This window comes from Ranitomeya variabilis, chromosome 2, assembly GCF_051348905.1.
Source record: "Ranitomeya variabilis isolate aRanVar5 chromosome 2, aRanVar5.hap1, whole genome shotgun sequence".
Taxonomy (NCBI): domain Eukaryota; kingdom Metazoa; phylum Chordata; class Amphibia; order Anura; family Dendrobatidae; genus Ranitomeya; species Ranitomeya variabilis.
Window position 1 is genome coordinate 476,824,117 of NC_135233.1, and position 19,618 is coordinate 476,843,734.

General features: G+C 44.2%; 1 protein-coding gene across 1 annotated transcript in view; it reads right to left on the reverse strand.

The window, feature by feature from the left end:
* Positions 1-11,497: 11,497 nt before the first annotated feature.
* SLC25A22 (solute carrier family 25 member 22) overlaps positions 11,498-19,618 on the reverse strand; it is a 71,444-nt gene continuing 63,323 nt past the window's right edge. The window contains exons 6-10 of the mRNA XM_077287814.1: positions 17,699-17,817; positions 16,835-16,991; positions 16,505-16,659; positions 15,329-15,404; positions 11,498-13,148 (exon numbers count right to left, since the gene is read on the reverse strand). Coding sequence (XP_077143929.1) covers positions 12,995-13,148; positions 15,329-15,404; positions 16,505-16,659; positions 16,835-16,991; positions 17,699-17,817 — 661 coding nt within the window. The 3' untranslated portion in view covers positions 11,498-12,994. The remainder of the gene's footprint in view (positions 13,149-15,328; positions 15,405-16,504; positions 16,660-16,834; positions 16,992-17,698; positions 17,818-19,618) is intronic.

Here is a 19,618-nt window from a genome sequence, read left to right on the forward strand (position 1 = left end):
GTTGTCTTTTTAAATGGGTAAAATGGCAAGGTGTTTGTAACAACAAATAACTTTGTAATTTACCTCTTATTAAAAAATCCTCCCTATTCTTAAAGCACCACTCCAGTATTTTTTTATTGCATGGTGCTTTTAATGCAAGTCCTCTTCCCCGTGTCTGATACTCAATTGTAATCCCCTTTGTTCTTTTCCAACATCACTACGGTCGGTCTCCGGCAAAACGTGACCTACTAGCGCGTCGGAGGTCACTTTTCAATACAAGTCTATGTATTGAAGACTTGTATTGAGAGCTTGTGATGTAGCTTCTGACTTCCGGCTAGTCAAAAGTTACGGGCACAAGATGGTGCCACCGGACTGGAGTGGAGTCGGTAAAAAGGTGAACCCGCAGGAAATTGAGTATAAGAACGGGGCGGAGGCACAGGTGGCGCCACTCCAGAGCTGAAAAAAATCAAAATGCTGTAGTGGTACTTTAAGGAATGTTTCATAATTTAAGAGCCTAATCAATGGGAGCAGCACTTGCAAGCTCTTTGCAAAAGAGCTTGCAAGCCCTACTAGCATTATTCTAAAGATGGCCAGATTGCTGGCTTGAGCCAACTTTATTACCCCTGCGCAACTCTGCTGCTGCATTAGACAATGCACCGGTATGGTCACTGGTCTGAACTGTCAATCATAACTAGCATGCCACCCCCAATAAACATGAAGCTAGGGGGCAGGGAAAGAGCGCGTTTCTGAACTCAGAATGTAGGACTAACCATATACTTTACCTAATGAATGTTATATGCCCCCCTTAAGCAAACTGAAGGGTGTTTAGCTGCAGCGAACTAGTAATAACTCTTCTAAATGCCTTTTTGGCACAAAACCGAAGTACAGTATGACCCTCACCAGTCTGACAATTTTCACACCTGATCGTAATTGTTCAGATACGTATAATGATCCCTTATACCAAGCAGAAGTGCACAGAGGATCAGATCAGAAAAAAACACGATTATCTTTAGATTTATTTTACAATACAGTACATCAAACAAAATTACTAATTTTCTGTAAAACATTTTTAAAATAACATTTTTGTATTGTCGTTAAAGCAGCATTTTCAATGACATTTCATTGTCTGGTTCAGTACAATACTTTTCACAAAATCATAGATGACGAGTAAAGGGAACATAAAAAGTCACAGAAGTAAACAAACAAGGTGGACACAATAATACCAATATGATCATGATGGAGGGAGATCTCAGAAGCCCAAGAGTCCTTGGATTAAGTGGAATGTATCGTCTAGAGTCCCAGTGTAGAGGAAGTGCGTGACGGGGTGTAGAGTAAGTGCTGGATGGGGTGTAAAGTAAGTGTGGGCCAGGGTGTAGAGTAAGTGCGAACCGGGGTGTAGAGTAAAGGTACCGTCTCACAGTGGCACTTTGGTCGCTACGACGGCACGATCCGTGACGTTCCAGCGATATACTTACGATCTCGCTGTGTCTGACACGCTACTGCGATCAGGGACCCCGCTGAGAATCGTACGTCGTAGCAGATCGTTTGAAACTTTCTTTCGTCGTCAGATCACCCGCTGTCATCGCTGGATCGTCGTGTGTGACGCCGATCCAGCGATGTGTTCACTTGTAACCAGGGTAAATATCGGGTTACTAAGCTCAGGGAAGCGCTTAGTAACCCGATATTTACCCTGGTTACCATTGTAAAAGTAAAAAAAAACCCACTACATACTCACCTTCTGATGTCTGTCACGTCCCCCGGCGTCCACAGGGTTACCCGAGAACTTCCTGCACTGACTGTGTCAGCGCCGGCCATAAAGCAGAGCACAACGGTGACGTCACCGCTGTGCTCTGCTTTCCGGCCGCGCTGACACAGTGAGTGCAGGAAGCTCTGAGCAGCAGCGCGTAACCCTGTGGACGCCGGGGGACGTGACAGACATCAGAAGGTGAGTATGTAGTGTTTTTTTTGTTGTTTTTTTTTACTTTTACAATGGTAACCAGGGTAAATATCGGGTTACTAAGCGCGGCCCTGCACTTAGTAACCCGATGTTTACCCTGGTTACCCGGGTGCTGCAGGGGGACTTCGGCATCGTTGAAGACAGTTTCAACGATGCCGAAGTCGTTCCCCTGATCGTTGGTCGCTGGAGAGAGCTGTCTGTGTGACAGCTCCCCAGCGACCACACAACGACTTACCAACGATCACGGCCAGGTCGTATCGCTGGTCGTGATCGTTGGTAAGTCTTTTAGTGTAACGGTACAATAAGTGCGGGCCAAGGTGTAGCATAAATGTGGGCCGGAGGGAGGGTAAGTGCGGACCGGAGAGTAGAGTAAATGTGGGCCGTGTCTAGAGTAAGTGTGGACCGGGGTGTAGAGAAAGTGTGGGGCAAGGTGTAGAGCAAGTGCAGACCGGGATGTAGAGTAAGTGCGGACAGAGGTGTAGAGTAAATGCGGGCCGGGGGGTAGAGTAAATGCGGGCCGGGTGTAGAATAAGTGTGGGCCGGGGTGTAGAGTAAGTGCGGGCCAAGGTGTAGAGTAAGTGCGGACCGGGGTGTAGAGTAAGTGCGGATCGGGGTGTAGAGTAAGTGCGGACCAGGGTGTAGAGTAAGTGCAGGCCGAGGTACAGAGTAAATGCGGGCCGGGGGGAGGGTAAGTGCAGACCGGGGTGTAGAGTAAGTGAGAACCGGGGTGTAGATTAAATGCGGGCCGGGTGTAGAGTAAGTGTGGGCCGGGGTGTAGAGTAGGTGAGAACCGGGGTGTAGATTAAATGCATGCCGGGGTGTAGAGTAAGTGTGGGCCGGGGTGTAGAGTAGGTGAGAACCGGGGTGTAGAGTAAATGCGGGTCGGGGTGTAGAGTAAGTGCGGGCTGAGGTGTAGAGTAAGTGTGGGCCGGGGTGTAGAGTAAGTGAGAACTGGGGTGTAGAATAAGTGCGGGCCGAGTGTAGAGTAAATACGGGTCGGGTGTAGAGTAAGTGTGGGCCGGGGTGTAGAGTAAGTGTGGGCCGGGGTGTAGAGTAAGTGCGGGCCGGGGTGTAGAGTAAGTGCGGACCGGGGTGTAGAGTAAATGCAGGCCGGGTGTAGAGTAAGTGTGGGCCGGGGTGCAGAGTAAGTGTGGGCCGGGGTGTAGAGTAAGTGCGGACCGGGGTGTAGAGTAAGTGCGGACCGGGGTGTAGAGTAAATGCAGGCCGGGTGTAGAGTAAGTGTGGGCCGGGTTGTAGAGTAAGTGCGGACCGGGGTGTAGAGTAAATGCAGGCCGGGTGTAGAGTAAGTGTGGGCCCGGGTGTAGAGTAAGTGTGGTTCAGGGTGTAGAGTAAATGTGGGCCTGGGTGTTGAGTAAGTATGGGCCGGGGTGTAGAGTAAGTGTGGACCGGGGTGTAGAGTAAATGTGGGCCGGGGTGTAGAGTAAGTATGGGCCGGGGTGTAGAGTAAGTGCAGACCGGGGTGTAGAGTAAATGTGTGCCGGGGTGTAGAGTAAGTGTAGGCCGGGGTGTAGAGTAGGTGAGAACCGGGGTGTAGAGTAAATGTGGGCCGGGGTGTAGAGTAAGTGCGGGCTGAGGTGTAGAGTAAGTGTGGGCCGGGGTGTAGAGTAAGTGCGGGCTGAGGTGTAGAGTAAGTGTGGGCCGGGGTGTAGAGTAAGTGAGAACTGGGGTGTAGAGTAAGTGCGGGCCGGGTGTAGAGTAAATACGGGTCGGGTGTAGAGTAAGTGTGGGCCGGGGTGTAGAGTAAGTGTGGGCCGGGGTGTAGAGTAAGTGCGGGCCGGGGTGTAGAGTAAGTGCGGACCGGGGTGTAGAGTAAATGCAGGCCGGGTGTAGAGTAAGTGTGGGCCGGGGTGTAGAGTAAGTGTAGGCCGGGGTGTAGAGTAGGTGAGAACCGGGGTGTAGAGTAAATGTGGGCCAGGGTGTAGAGTAAGTGCGGGCTGAGGTGTAGAGTAAGTGTGGGCCGGGGTGTAGAGTAAGTATGGGCCGGGGTGTAGAGTAAGTGCAGACCGGGGTGTAGAGTAAATGTGTGCCGGGGTGTAGAGTAAGTGTAGGCCGGGGTGTAGAGTAGGTGAGAACCGGGGTGTAGAGTAAATGCGGGCCGGGGTGTAGAGTAAGTGCGGGCTGAGGTGTAGAGTAAGTGTGGGCCGGGGTGTAGAGTAAGTGCGGGCTGAGGTGTAGAGTAAGTGTGGGCCGGGGTGTAGAGTAAGTGAGAACTGGGGTGTAGAATAAGTGCGGGCCGGGTGTAGAGTAAATACGGGTCGGGTGTAGAGTAAGTGTGGGCCGGGGTGTAGAGTAAGTGTGGGCCGGGGTGTAGAGTAAGTGCGGGCCGGGGTGTAGAGTAAGTGCGGACCGGGGTGTAGAGTAAATGCAGGCCGGGTGTAGAGTAAGTGTGGGCCGGGGTGTAGAGTAAGTGTGGGCCGGGGTGTAGAGTAAGTGCGGACCGGGGTGTAGAGTAAGTGCGGACCGGGGTGTAGAGTAAATGCAGGCCGGGTGTAGAGTAAGTGTGGGCCGGGTTGTAGAGTAAGTGCGGACCGGGGTGTAGAGTAAATGCGTGCCGGGGTGTAGAGTAAGTGTAGGCTGGGGTGTAGAGTAGGTGAGAACCGGGGTGTAGAGTAAATGCGGGCTGGGGTGTAGAGTAAGTGCGGGCTGAGGTGTAGAGTAAGTGTGGGTCGGGGTGTAGAGTAAGTGCGGACCTGGGTGTAGATTAAAGGCGTGCCAGGGTGTAGAGTAAGTGTAGGCCGGGGTGTAGAGTAGGTGAGAACCGGGGTGTAGAGTAAATGCGGGCCGGGGTGTAGAGTAAGTGCGGGCTGAGGTGTAGAGTAAGTGTGGGCTGGGGTGTAGAGTAAGTGTGGGCCGGGGTGTAGGGTAAGTGAGAACCGGGGTGTAGAGTAAGTGTGGGCCGGGGTGTAGAGTAAATGTGGGCCGGGTGTAGACAAGTGTGGGCCCAGGTGTCAGGGAAGTGCCGGCTGGAATGTAGAGGTAGTGCGGGCCGGGGTGTATAGGAAGTGTGGGCTGGGGTGTATCGGTGCTCGCCCGGCAATAGTCACTAATGAGACGCTATTGATTCACAACAAAGACAACAAACAAAGCAAATAACAACACAAATATAGAAAATTCACAAAAGGAAAAAACAATGGGTGACGTTGGGTCCATTTCAGCAATGCTATAGTGCATTTAAAAGCATAAGGCTCAAACAAGTAGTGATCTGCAGAATAAGCGGCTTCCAAGACCTGGAGGCACATAACTTTTGGTCGCTATCAAGCAGCATTGCACTAATCTATCACTACAACATACAATTCAGGGTCAGCATGTGACTTTGGTCCTTTCTAGGCCTGGCTGCTAGTTGGGGTAGGAGATTAAACTATACATCTAAAATGAAAGCAATGATGAAAAGTTTGTGTCTACAGGTCAGATACTGATCTATGGGTCTCCGTGGTAACAGACAACAGCTAAATTGTGTAGTCAGATCTTGCAGTCACACTCACTTTTATTCCCTCTCCCCCACCACTACTTCCTAACTAACCAAATATATGCAACAGAGAAGTATCAGACAAATGGAAGGAAGGAAGAATGCAGGATGAGACTGATAGCAAGGTTTGTAGTCTGTTACTATGGAGATGCATGGACCAGCATAGGAGCTGAAGGACACAAAATGATAATAATTTTATTCCAGAATTTTGTATTTTTTTTAAAGTAGTAAAAACATGTTTGTGATTATAGAAATAGGCTGTGATGAGAAATCGAGCAGAGAGTGAATTTATGAGAAGTGAATATATAAATACTATTAATATATTTTTTTTACTTTACAAATAAGAATTCTCTTTAACCCATCCACTATTTAGCAGCATGATCTTATTTTTTTTCAACATAATAGTGTTTTTTTTTTTACTTTGGACCTTTTTTTGCAGGCAGGACCCACGGCATTCTGATGGAACCTTTAGAGGAACCCAGCGACAAGTGTTGGGTTTTCTTGTGGCACCCCCAGAGGGGTAATTAGGTATTACACATTACCGATTGACAGCAGTGGGTTGTCCATATAACACATAACCATTCAGGGGAACACTTTGTATTCACTTTCTTCTGGAGTATTGGGTAATTAAAAAGACAGGCAGCTTGTGTAAAATGAAGCGTTGTCTTTGATTGTAAGAACAGTTTTGTGATGCGCCATGATTCCTAGGTTTAGTTACCCGCAAATATTATGGGACATTGTAAGGCTTTACCTGTATAAAAAAGGTAACCAGGAGGTGACATCATTGTCAGTATATACCGTAGATCAATTTATATATATATATATATATATATATATATATATATATATATATATATAAATGGCGAGCATCTATACACATTAGTCTACACTGCCGCCAACGAGCTTACATCCTGTGCTATGTGATCTATTCTAGGGGGCAGCACTTGGCATTGCTGACATTACGGGTATACACATGATTATATTGCAGGGTCTGCATATCTAGTAAATGATTTGTTCATTCAAGCTTTAGATTGATGACTTTAACAGCCAGGATACCGTTTACATTTTTTTCATGTGAACCTATCCTTAGAAGGGTCCAACTATTTGGACCCACAGTGATCATCTATGGTGAAAACCAGCTGCAAGTGTTGAATTTCTCCGCAGCACCACAACAACAAAAAAAAACTAAGCATTGCAAAGTTTCTACTGAAATCAATTGACTGTCTTTGTAATCCATACAAACGTATTGGGTCATCCTGAGCAGGAGGCGCTCTTTTTTAATATTTTAGTGTTTACACCACTATGATATTGATAGCTAATCCTTTCATTGGTCATAAGTATCAGATTTTCCAGGAGATCGACTACTGCTGGAGTAGGAGCTGATCTGCAGCACCCGGCAGCGGTCACTACATAGCGTGATGGAGACCTTTATATCCAGCTGCTGCTGGATGTGATAACAGTTGATGGGTGAGGGATGGCAGGTATAGGAACCCACTGATCAACTGTTATCACCTCCATCAGCAGACGGCTGTAAAAGTCTCCATCACACTATGTAGTGACCGCTGCCGAGTGCTGCAGATCAGCTCCCACTCCAATAATAGGAATCGATTTTCAGTACTTTGAGAAAATATATCATATAGTAGTAGATAGAGACACATTTCTAAGTAGAATTATTACTCCTAGTCCTCTCTGAAGAGGCAATTTGCATATTTAATTTCCTAGAGGAGCATGCGTGGCTTATAAGTCTCCTCACTCTGACATGCCAGGCCTGGCTTGTTACTTCCCACAAGGAGAAACATTACTTCTTAGACCAAATCTTACATTAAAATATCATTGGGTCCTTAGGAGTTGATCTGCTCAAAATATTCTTAAGGCCTCGTAGATCTGTTTTTTTTTTTGACTGGACTGGGTGGGGGGCTTTACTACAGGTGAATTACTTGTATATTTCCATTGCTAAAAGATGAAGGACACCATGTTTATGAATGGGCAGTATTAATCTCTGCCTTTGTCTAAGTTGATAAATTCTTTTCGGCCTTTCTGAAACGACCATAAAGCACTGGCTCACATCTACAGCATAAAGAAACATTTCGTGAAATTTTGTAGGTCCGAAAATGTAATATTAGTGAACCATCTACAATCTGGGGCACAATCTAATTAATATACACATGGCTGACTCTATAAGTTACATTATGTACATTTAAGTGACATCTAAAAACGCTACAGCAAATAAACATTACAGAAGCCAAAAGGAACTGCAACACATTGCTCAATCCCTGCCTGAAAACCAGTGGCGTGACTTGAAACTCATGGGCGCCGATGCGGAAGCTCCAACGGGGGCCCCAAATATTTTACATTTTTAATAGCAATAGTCTTTTTCTATAGGAAAATTGGACTTTTAGGGCCCCCTAGGCTCCAGGGTCCGGGTGTGATTGCAACCCTTGCACCTGTTGTAGTTACGCCCCTGCTGAAAACTACTGGGGTCCTGGATCCTGCCATTCCCAAGTGTCTACACACAGGGGAGTCAACTATTCCGAAAACTGAACCTAATCTAATGAGTTCTGAAACTTTGTATTTGCTCTCTCCTGCTCAGACACTGTAGCCAACCCAAAATATCAAGGAGACTAAAAGGTTTAATGTGTCTCACTGCTCCATGAAATCTGGTGTGTCCCATATAGACGAAGTACAAAGATCCTGCCGGCCAGTAGGTGGCACGGATCTAAGTCTTCAGATCCACGAGATCACACAATCCAGCACTTCCTCAAAATCTTCATTTTATTAGAAAAAAAAATTATATAACAGTGAAAAACAAATGGCTGCATAATAGCTGCATAATAGCGTGGACTGTACCTACGCGTTTCATCTTGTTGTTAATCATGGCCTATTCCGTGATTAAAAGGGTTGTTATAATAATTCATCCATTCATGCATTTTATTTAAAAAAAAACCTCAATGTTCTCTAATATATATATATATATATATATATATATATATATATATATATATATATATATAATTACCTGCAGTCATAGCAGTAACTTGCTGGCAAAAACCATTTTAAGCATATGCTCTTGTTTAACTGGGAGTTTAGCTACAGGGAGAATGATGTTATATTTTCCCTGCAGCCGTTCGCTTCCAGACATCGGAGTGGTGCATGAGGTTGTGAGCATAGCTCCACCCGAGGCTGTTAACCTGTTAAATCCAGCTGTCAATCGCTGACAGTGGGATTTAACACACCCTCGGCCCGGAAACTTGTCATTAAACCCACCCATCGGCGCCCCTGTCACGTGATCGAGGGGCATCGATGGATTGTCATGACATCCGGGGGTCTGTTGATGACCCCTGTACATCTGTGAACGCCGGCCCAGGGCCAGTGTTCATAGGAGATCGTAATTTCTGACACTGCTATATACAGCACAAGCAATTGGACAATTGCAGCTACAAGTCTCCTACATGGACTATTAAATAAAGTAAAAAGTGAGAAAAAAAGTTTAAAAATATGGGGAAACCCAACCCACAAAAGTTCAAATCACCCCCCTTTTATGCCCCATTAAAAATAAAATAGTTAAAAAAAATACACATATTTGTTATCTTTGGGCTCAGAAATATGCGATCTATCAAAATATAAAAACAATGAATCCGATCGGTAAACGGTGTAGCGAGAAAAAAAAAATCAAAACGCCAGAATTACATTTTTGGGGGGGGCGCAGCAACATTAAAATAAGAGGCGATCAAGACATTGTATCTACCCCAAAATGGTATCAATAAAAACGTCTGCTCAAACCGCAAAAAAATAAGCCTTCAGCCAGCCCCAGATCCTGAAATAATGGAAACTCTACAGGTCTGGGAAAATGGTGAGATAAGCAAAAAAAAAAATATATCTTACAAATTTCAGAACTTTTTTTCGCCACTTAAATTAAAAAAAAATCCTATACATCACAAGGCCATGAAGGGGTTAAAATGGCATTTACTTGCACGTTAATACTATGGCAGCACATAAATACTGTTTTTATTTTTAAATTTTTTTTTAAATAGATTCCCTTTAAAAGAAAGATTAAAAAAAAAGTGGGTAAGTCACCCACTGTTCTCTGAGAGCAGCTTATTATATATGAAGGGACACAAGATATGTTGTCATCACAGCGTTTTTGAAAAAATGTAAGCATGGGAAATCCGTCCTGTACCTGGAGCTGTGATTCTTCATAGGGCCGGGGTCACACGTGCGAGAAACTTGCACGTGTCTTGCGTCTCATGTATTTCTATGTAGCTGAACGCTCCGGTCCAAGTGCCGGCGGCAGTGCCGGGTATTGAGACGCAAGACACGTGCAAGTTTCTCGCACGTGTGACCCCGGCCTAGTAGTGAGTGCAGGGTATTGCTTCCCTCTGGCTTCGGTGAGTGAAATCCATCAAAACATCAGATCGCACTGGGACCAATGTTATTCAATGAAGCAGTGCACATGTCTGATGTTTTTCCTTTATACACATGTATGCTCAGTTCAGTTGAGCGTGCATGTATTTTCAATGGAGAGAGGGAAGTAAGCCGCTGCAAGGCACCTCTGATAGGGAGTAGTGATGAGTAGGGTTGAGCGAAACGGGTCGTGCATTTTCATAAGTCGGCGTCTCATGAAACCCGACCCGATCCCTGTGCGTGGTCGGCCATGCGGTACGCGATCTTGGCGCCAAAGTCCCGTTTCATATGACGCGTTTAGCGCCATTTTTTCAGCCAATGAATGAGCGTGGGCAGAGTGATGACATAGGTCTTAGGGGAGTGAACGCCTATCGTCATGTTATCGCTTGTGCGCAGTAGGGATTTGGAATGTGCAATACGAAATTTTCTGTGCTGGGACGGAGGAGAGAGAGAGAGAGAGAGAGAGAGAAAAAAAAAAATTTAAATTCCTTCATTGGGTTTCGTGTTTCGGCCGAAACCCGACTTTTCACGGTGGTCGGCCGATTTCACTCGACTCGACTTGTAAGACAGTCGGGTTTCACAAAACCCGACTCGACCCTAAAAAACTAAAGGTCGTTCAACCCTAGTGATGAGTGAATGTGCTTGGATAAGGTGTTATCTGAGCATGCTTGGGTGCTAACCGAGTGACTTCAGCGTGCTTGAATACTATGTTCGAGTCCCCGCAGCTGCATGTCTCGGGCTGTTCGACAGCCACAATATATGCAGGGATTACCTGTTTGTTAGACAATCCCTGCATGTGTTGCGGCTGTCAAACAGTTACGAGACATGCAGGCGCGGGGACTCGAACATATTATTAGAGCACTCCGAAGACACTCTTTTAGCACCCGAGCATGTTCAGATAACACCTCATCCCAGCACGTTCGCTCATCACTAGTAGGGAGTTGAAATGTAATGTTCCCGATTCCTCTCTCCCCTGACATCCTTGGCCCCAATACACATTAGCCAGTTGGCCGATCTTGGTGCGTTTATCTGATTTGTCTTGAATCTGTATAATGGCCTTGTGCACGTATGGAAGCTGGAGTAATCAATCCTTAATATTAGATCTAAGGTCTTATTCACATATTCTTTTTCACGTACGAGAAAATCAGACCAAGAGTCAGTTTCATGAATCTTTCTCATATGTGAAAACCAAAAGTTACAGTCCCTGTAAATTCACAGCTCTCCGTTATTTTCATGTACACATAAACTTGCACAGGCAATTTTGATCCAACACTTGGATCAAAATTGGACATATCTCCGCGATATTGTGCAGGTCACTCGATCCATGAAAAATCAGAGACGTGTCAATGACCCCTACAGCAACTTCTGGTTACAAGTCGGTCATGGTAAAATTTTATGTTAGTCACGCCGAAAGTTGCTAAAAGACGCCATGGAGTCTCAGCCTTATACAAGGTGAAAAAAAACTAAGTTCAGCGTCCCTCCTTACGTGTAAGAACTAAACGTTCCAGTTTTATGAACCCACAAGCAATAACAGATTGGCCACAATATATATATATATATATACATACATATATATATATATATATATATATATATATATATATATATATATATATATATATATATATATATATATATATATATATATATATATTACACAAAAAAAAGTCAGAATTTTCACAAAGTACTGGCCGCCCGGCCAAGTATATAGTATATCCTTAGGACATCCTTATATATTATACACTGTACATTAGATATATGTGATCAGTCATTGGACAAGACAAGTCCGGGTGCTACACATACGATAATGTGCAGGTGATTATCAGATTTTGGTAAAAAAAACAGCAACAATCTTAGTCCGGTTTTATATGTCGGAGTACGGACTGTCATGTCCGCATTGTCCAAGGGTCGCCTGACCCGAACTACACAGACTCGTTGACACTAACGTTTGGGTCAGTAAACCCATGGTCCGGACATTGTGATCCATACTTGGACCGTGAACGTTGGATGTGTAAGGGTATGTGCACACGTTGTGGATTTGACGCTGCGGATCTGCAGCTGTTTTCCATGCGTTGTATAGTACCATGTAAAGCTATAGAAAACCAAATCCGCTGTGCACATGCTACGGAAAATTCCACGCAGATTTGCTGCGGTTTATTTTCCGCAGCATGTCAATTCTTTGTGCGGATTCCGCAGCATTTTACACCTATTCCTTAATAAGAATCCGCAGGTGTAAAAACACAGGTGAAATCCACACAAAAACCGCAGTAAATCCGCAGGTAATCCACAGGTAACACGCAGGGAGTTTCATCTGCGGATTTTTCTTTTTCTGCGCAGAAAAATGTGCACACGAATCCGCAACGTGTGCACATAAATCTGCCTTAGGGTGGATTTAAAAAAATAAATAAAATACCACTGTAGTTTTTGATTCAGTTTTGATGCAGTAGATCCAGGAGGAAGGAGACGTATAATTTTTCTTACCATTACCAATACACTTTTGGCACTGCCTAAAAAAAATTGAAAAACCAACATAAAGACTGCCCTTATTCTATGTGCACACAGAATTTTTCAGTGAGTTTTTTGGAGCAGAAAAAAGACTCCGTGTGCACATAGCCTTAAAGTGGGGATTATGTATCCTGAACAGGCAGATATAAATCTTCCAGATATTCCGTAATTCTAAAAAAATGGTAATGAATTAATTCGTAAGGACCTGGAATGCTCATGTGACGTTCAGACATTCAATATTACCAATAAATACACATTCTAGAATTTAAACGGTAAAAATGGCCGTGAGACCATTGTGTCACAGGTCCATGCAGCTGAGCAAACACAAAAATGTGATTTTTTTTTTTTTTTTTCAAAACAAAACCTTCACAATCTGTCCGAGCGTGTCGTGAGTTATGTAGATTCCTTTGAAGTGTTACCATGTTGCCCATTTCGTTGTGATTGTTTCATGCCTTCAAGTACGGAAAGCCTGGAAAGTTGCTGAAAGGTTTTGCAAGTAACCTCAACACTTTTGGACCATACCGCAGCGCCGGTAAAAGGTGGTCTTCCAATGTGTAAATCCGTGACCAATAAATCGGCACGGGCAGGAAGAATCCATTTAAGGAAATGGCCAGAAGAGCCAAATGGAGGGCGCTAGCAAAGGGGGGATTATGTGTTGGCGGTCATTAATCACGCTTGGAGGGTAAAAAGCTCAGAATAAATTCACCGATTCCTATAAAATAAACGACTTGTGCAATTCCAAAGAGCGGAGCAATGACCAAAGCTCTGCAATATGCCCCCTTCAGGAACGCAGCCGGACCCTCGCTCCTCCAGATTTTCCTAGAAATAAAAAATATGAAACACAGTAACTATAGCAATTTAATTCTGTCATCTTGATGTTAACTTTTTTTTCTTTCAATTAATTTTGGGAAAAAGTTGTGCCGGGCATCAGGGACTTTTTGTGTCTCTTGTATGAAAACGTTTTGGTGCCTCGTAATGAAGTGGATTAGATGCCATGGTCGTATTTAGAGGCTTTGATTAAGGGGCAGACAATAGGGGGAATTGCCCAGGGACCCAGATAACTTAGGGATCCAGACAACCTTTTTTACTTTGATACACCTGATAAATTACAGATACTTTTCATGTCCCTTCAACTATATTAAGGTTCTGCTAAAGGAACTGATTATTACGTTTTAGGGCAGATGCAGACGACCGTAAGTTTGGTCCAAGTGCGAACTGACAAAACATAGGATTGCCCTCGAACCAATGTTATTCTATGGGGCTGTGCACATGTCCAATTCTTTTTTTGCTTGGACCGAGTTTATCTCTGGGGGAAAAATTGCAGCATGCTTGATTTGCATCCAATACTCAGATCACACTTAGCCATAGGAATCAATAACACCATGGAAAAAAATTGGCCACACTTGGATGACGTCCGAGTGCGGTCTGATTTTAAAGGACTCACAGGATGGAAAACATGGAGGAAAAGTGTTTACATTTTCTCATCTGAGAAACTCTGATCACACTCGGATCACACTCTGATCACACTCTGATCACACTCGGATCACACTCGGATCACACTCGGATCACACTCGGATCACACTCTGATTTAACTCCGATCACACTCCAATCAACAACAATCACACTCCGATCACTCTCTGATCTAATTATGATCACACTGCGATCAAACGCTGATCTAATTCTGATCACACTCCAATCACACTCTGATCTAACTTCAGTCACACTCTGATCAAACTCCAATCACACTCTGATCTCACTCTGATCTCACTCTGATCACACTCTGATCACACTCTGATCACACTCCGATCACACTCCGATCACACTCCGATCACACTCTGATCTAATTCTGATCACACTCCGATCACTCTCTGATCTAATTCTGATCACACTCTGATCTAACTCCAATCACACTCTGATCAAACTCCAATCACACTCTGATCAAACTCCAATCACACTCTGATCACACTCTGATCTCACTCTGATCACACTCTGATCTAACTCCTATCACACTCTGATCACACTCCAATCAACAACAATCACACTCTGATCACACTCCGATCACACTCTGATCTAATTCTGATCTAATTCTGATCACACTCCGATCACACTCAGATCACACTCAGCTCACACTCCAATCAACAACAATCACACTCCGATCACTCTCTGATCTAATTCTGATCACACTCCGATCACACTGCGATCAAACGCTGATCTAATTCTGATCACACTCCAATCACACTCTGATCTAACTCCATTGACACTCTGATCAAACTCCAATCACACTCTGATCACACTCTGATCTCACTCTGATCACACTCTGAACTAACTCCTATCACACTCTGATCACACTCCAATCTACAACAATCACACTCTGATCACACTCCGATCACACTCTGATCTAATTCTGATCACACTCCGATCACACTTCGATCACACTCTGATCTAATTCTGATCACACTCCGATCACACTCCGATCACACTCCGATCACACTCCGATCACACTCTGATCACACTCCGATCACACTCTGATCTAATTCTGATCACACTCCGATCACACTCTGATCTAATTCTGATCACACTCTGATCACACTCTGATCACACTTCGATCACACTCTGATCTAATTCTGATCACACTCCGATCACACTCCGATCACACTCCGATCACACTCTGATCTAATTCTGATCACACTCCGATCACACTCCGATCACACTCTGATCACACTCTGATCACACTCTGATCTAATTCTGATCACACTCCGATCACACTCTGATCTAATTCTGATCACACTCCAATCAAACTCAAGCTAAATGATTGCAGACTTATAAATCCCCCCAGTGCACGCACTATGCGCTGTGAGGATTGAGCTGGGAATGGCGGTGATATATGCGACATACATACTCCCGGGCAGAAGCAGTATAGCGGGTCACTCTATACAAGTGTACTTGCTGGCGCCTTTCTGGCCATGCAGTATTTAGTCACAGCAAACCTCCTCCATTACCTGGCACAGTCTATAATTCCTGAGTATGTATCCTCATTTACACCCCTCTGTAGAGACTGCAATCTTGTTTTTATCACTGGAAAACAAAAATATAAGAAAATGCAGCTTTAGTTACCAAAGTGACAACAAACGTTAAAATTCGTGTACATAGAACTAAAAGAATAGCAATATTGTATTTCTAGATGGGATACGTTCAGATAAAAACTAACTGGATGAAATATCCATATTCAGTGATTTTATTGGCAAATAGTGCTACAGAACGCCCTGCCCCAATAGTGGCCCGTTATTATTCCTGCTGCTCCCCTGAATGTTTTTTTTTTTTTAATCTGCCACTTGGTTCCCAAAATATGGGCCTTTTTATCAAATACTAACTTTTAGTGTTTCTCGCGGGGTGTGTGGACTTCATGGACTTGGCTTCCTGGCTCTCCATGGCTGGTCCCTGAATCGCGGTTCATAATTCATATTATTCATATTCATAATTCCAATTATTATTTATTAGTTTGGGGTCAAATTGGTGTTTAAAACAAACTGGTAGGATTTTCATTCATAATGGTGGGACGATTTTATTTCTCACTTGTCATCTGTATACAATCCGTTTTTTTGCTCAGCAGCTAATTATTATTAATATTATTATAATAAAAAAGTTACAAATAATTATTAATCATTTACCAGAACATTTACAGTTTCCCATGTTACAGAATTACAATGTATCTGTAAAAATCAGATGCTTTACTGTGGTTCCTTATGCCATCCGATTTTTTTTTTTCTTGCACCCATGTGATTTCGGAGGAAAATCATTCATGCTAGAATTTTTTTCACAGATTCTGTCAAGAAAAAAAAAACAGTCATCAGCACTGCCCCATTGAATAACATTAGTCCGAGTGCTGTCCAATAAAAAAATGCGTAGAAAAACGGATTGTATACGGGATGACAAGTGAGAAATAAAATCGTCCCACTTTTCTGGATGAAAATCAGACCGATTTTTTTAATACGGTCGTGTGTCCCTAGCGTTAATAAAATAGTAGGACAACCTGGATCTGGATGTATTTTACTATAAATGGCTGCTGAGCCCCTAAAAGCTGTGGTCCCCTACACATAATGATACATAATACACAATGTATTACGCATGTGATGTTTTTCCTGGTATTTTCATACTCTTCCATGTGTGAGACCTACCATCACAAGGGTTCACAGCCACCGCGGCGGTGCTTCCTGCTGCACAGCCCGCAAGGAACGATACAAAGAAGGGAGACTTCTCATCCGGCGTCTTCTGACCCAGTTTGTTCAAGTTGGCGAACAGAGGGAAATAAATAATTGAGAAGGGAACGTCCCTGGAACCCAAAGATCAGATGTTAGTTTTCTGTACGCTGCTCCGTGTCCCCTAAAGTTACATCCTCACTATCAGAGACTATAAAGACCTTGCAGAAGGTGACACTGCAGACATTAGTTCGTGTTTTCAAATATCCAATGTGTGAGCACGTATACTCCGACACTGGCCGTAGTCACCTTAGTATAGTGGCTCCCAAGCCTTTGTACAGTCCGGCGATGCCTTTGCTTTTCAGAAGTTCCCTGGAAATTGCCATGGCAGTGGGTCGCGCTGAGCTGGTCTCCACCGCTGCACCGTTCAGTCCGGCCTGACCGGCCATGAGCTTTTTCTGGGCAGCTATAAAAGTAAAATATTCTAAGGGTTAACGCATATATGTGGAAAACATCACCTATAATGGATAGCTGTCCAAACCCATTCAGCACTTGACAGACATATTGGCAAGTGGGAATATTGATAATGAAGAGGCTCCAGATCTAAATATCAGCAAATGGGTGGGAACTGTATATCAGCAAAGTATGACAAACTTTGCACTCTGGAGATGCATCACCCCGAAACATGTGCCTGCAAGTTGAGATTGTGGTTTGTCTTTTATCCTAAGTCATGTGGCAAGGGTCGATATTGACTTTTAGGATTGCAACTTCCAATAGGTGGCGCTAGAGTTTGAGTCCTCTCCATTGCATATTTAATTTCCCATATTGCATGGCCTATAAGTCTCCTAACATTGTCATGCCAGGCATGTCACTCTCCACAAGGAGAAATGTTAATTAGACCCTATGGTTCTATACACACAGATCATCAGCCCTCTTGTATGGCATTGATATGAACTATCCCATTCGCTTGTATTGATCTTCGTTGCTGTCCATGTGTGATTCATTTGGCACACGGACATCATATAGACCGAAAATATGATATTTCACAACATCGTATTACAGCATTCCCTCCTAGAACCACCCAGCAAAACATGGTTTGGCAGCACACGGAGGCCCTTCAACTGACCTTCAGGTGCCTATTCCTGGTCTTTCCAATGACAGCACAATTCTTACCCAGTCTTCCTGCATCCTGGAGCTGGATTTTTAGCATCTCCATCGGCGTAGTGACTATTACTTGACATGTTCCTGCGCCACAACCAGCAAGCATCTCCTTTATCAGCGTCAGCTTCTTCCTGCAGTGTCAAAACAGCGTAGACATTACTCATTGCATATCACGTAAAGACTATTTTTGGACTCTTCTGTTCTGGTGTTTGATAAAATGCACCATTTTAGGCACTCGAAAATACTCTCAAAGTGAGGCTGGGGTCACACATGCGAGTTTTACGGACGTAAGAGCGCAGAAACTACGTCCGTAAAACTCGCATTACATACGGCACAATTATTCTCAATGGGGCTGCTCCTATTAGCCGTATATTACGGTTCAGTATTATACGCCTTTCTACGGCCGTACAAAATCGCAGCATGCTGCGTTTGTCAGCGTACTGCGCAAATAATACGCCAATGAAAGTCTATGGGGGCGAGAAAAATACGGATTCCACACGGACCAGCAGTGTGACTTGCGAGAAATACGCAGCGGTGTTAGTGAAAAGTCGGTAATTCAATTGCCGGCTTTTCATTTCTCCTGCACAAACCCGACAGGATATGAGACATGGTTTTCATACAGTAAACCATCTCATATCCCCTTTTTTTTTGCATATTCCACATTACTAATATTAGTAGTGTGTATGTGCAAAATTTCAGCGCTGTAGCTGCTGAAATAAAGGGTTAAATGGCGGAAAAAATTGGCGTGGGCTCCCGCGCAATTTTCTCCGCCAGAATGGTAAAGCCAGTGACTGAGGGCAGATATTAATAGCCTAGAGAGGGTCCATGGTTATTGGCCCCCCCGTGGCTAAAAACATCTGCCCCCAGCCACCCCAGAAAAGGCACATCTGGAAGATGCGCCTATTCTGGCACTTGGCCACTCTCTTCCCACTCCCTGTAGCAGTGGGATATGGGGTAATGAAGGGTTAATGCCACCTTGCTATTGGAAGGTGACATTAAGCCAGATTAATAATGGAGAGGCGTCAATTATGACACCTATCCATTATTAATCCAATTGTAGGAAAGGGTTAAAAAACACACACACACATGATTACAAAGTATTTTAATGAAATAAACACAGCGGTTGTTGTAATAATTTATTGTTCTCCCATTCTATTTCCAGGACCTCGCTTGGCAACATAATAAACGCACAAGATACATACCTTCTGCTGTCAGATCTCGTCCCACGAAGTAATCCATCTGAAGGGGTTAACTAATATTACAGGCAGGAGCCCTGCTAAATGCAGCGGTGTGCTCCTGCTTGTAATTCCCCGGCGAATGAATGAAATGTAGGTCATTGACCTACATTTCCTTCAGTCGCGGTGATGCGCCCCCTGCTGGATGTCCTCATATGACCTGGAGCGTGGGAAAAAGTTCCCAGGCTGCAGTTCATGAGAACATCCAGCAGGGGCGCATCACCGCGACTCAATGTAAGTACAGATCACTGCTTTCCTTTCAGCACCCGGGGCTTACAGGCACGGAGCACAGCTGCATTTAGCAGGGCTCCTGCCTGTAATATTAGTTAACCCCTTCAGATGGATTACATCGTGGGAAGTGATCTGACATCAGAAGGTATGTATCTTGTGCATTTATTGTTTTCCCAAGCGAGGGTCTGGAAATGGAATGAGAGAACAATAAATTATTACAACAACCGCTGTGTTTATTTCATTAAAATAATTTGTAATCATGTGTGTGTGTGTTTTTTTAACCCTTTCCTACAATTGGATTAATAATGGATAGGTGTCATAATTGACGCCTCTCCATTATTAATCTGGCTTAATGTCACCTTCCAATAGCAAGGTGGCATTAACCCTTCATTACCCCATATCCCACCGCTACAGGGAGTGGGAAGAGAGTGGCCAAGTGCCAGAATAGGCGCATCTTCCAGATGTG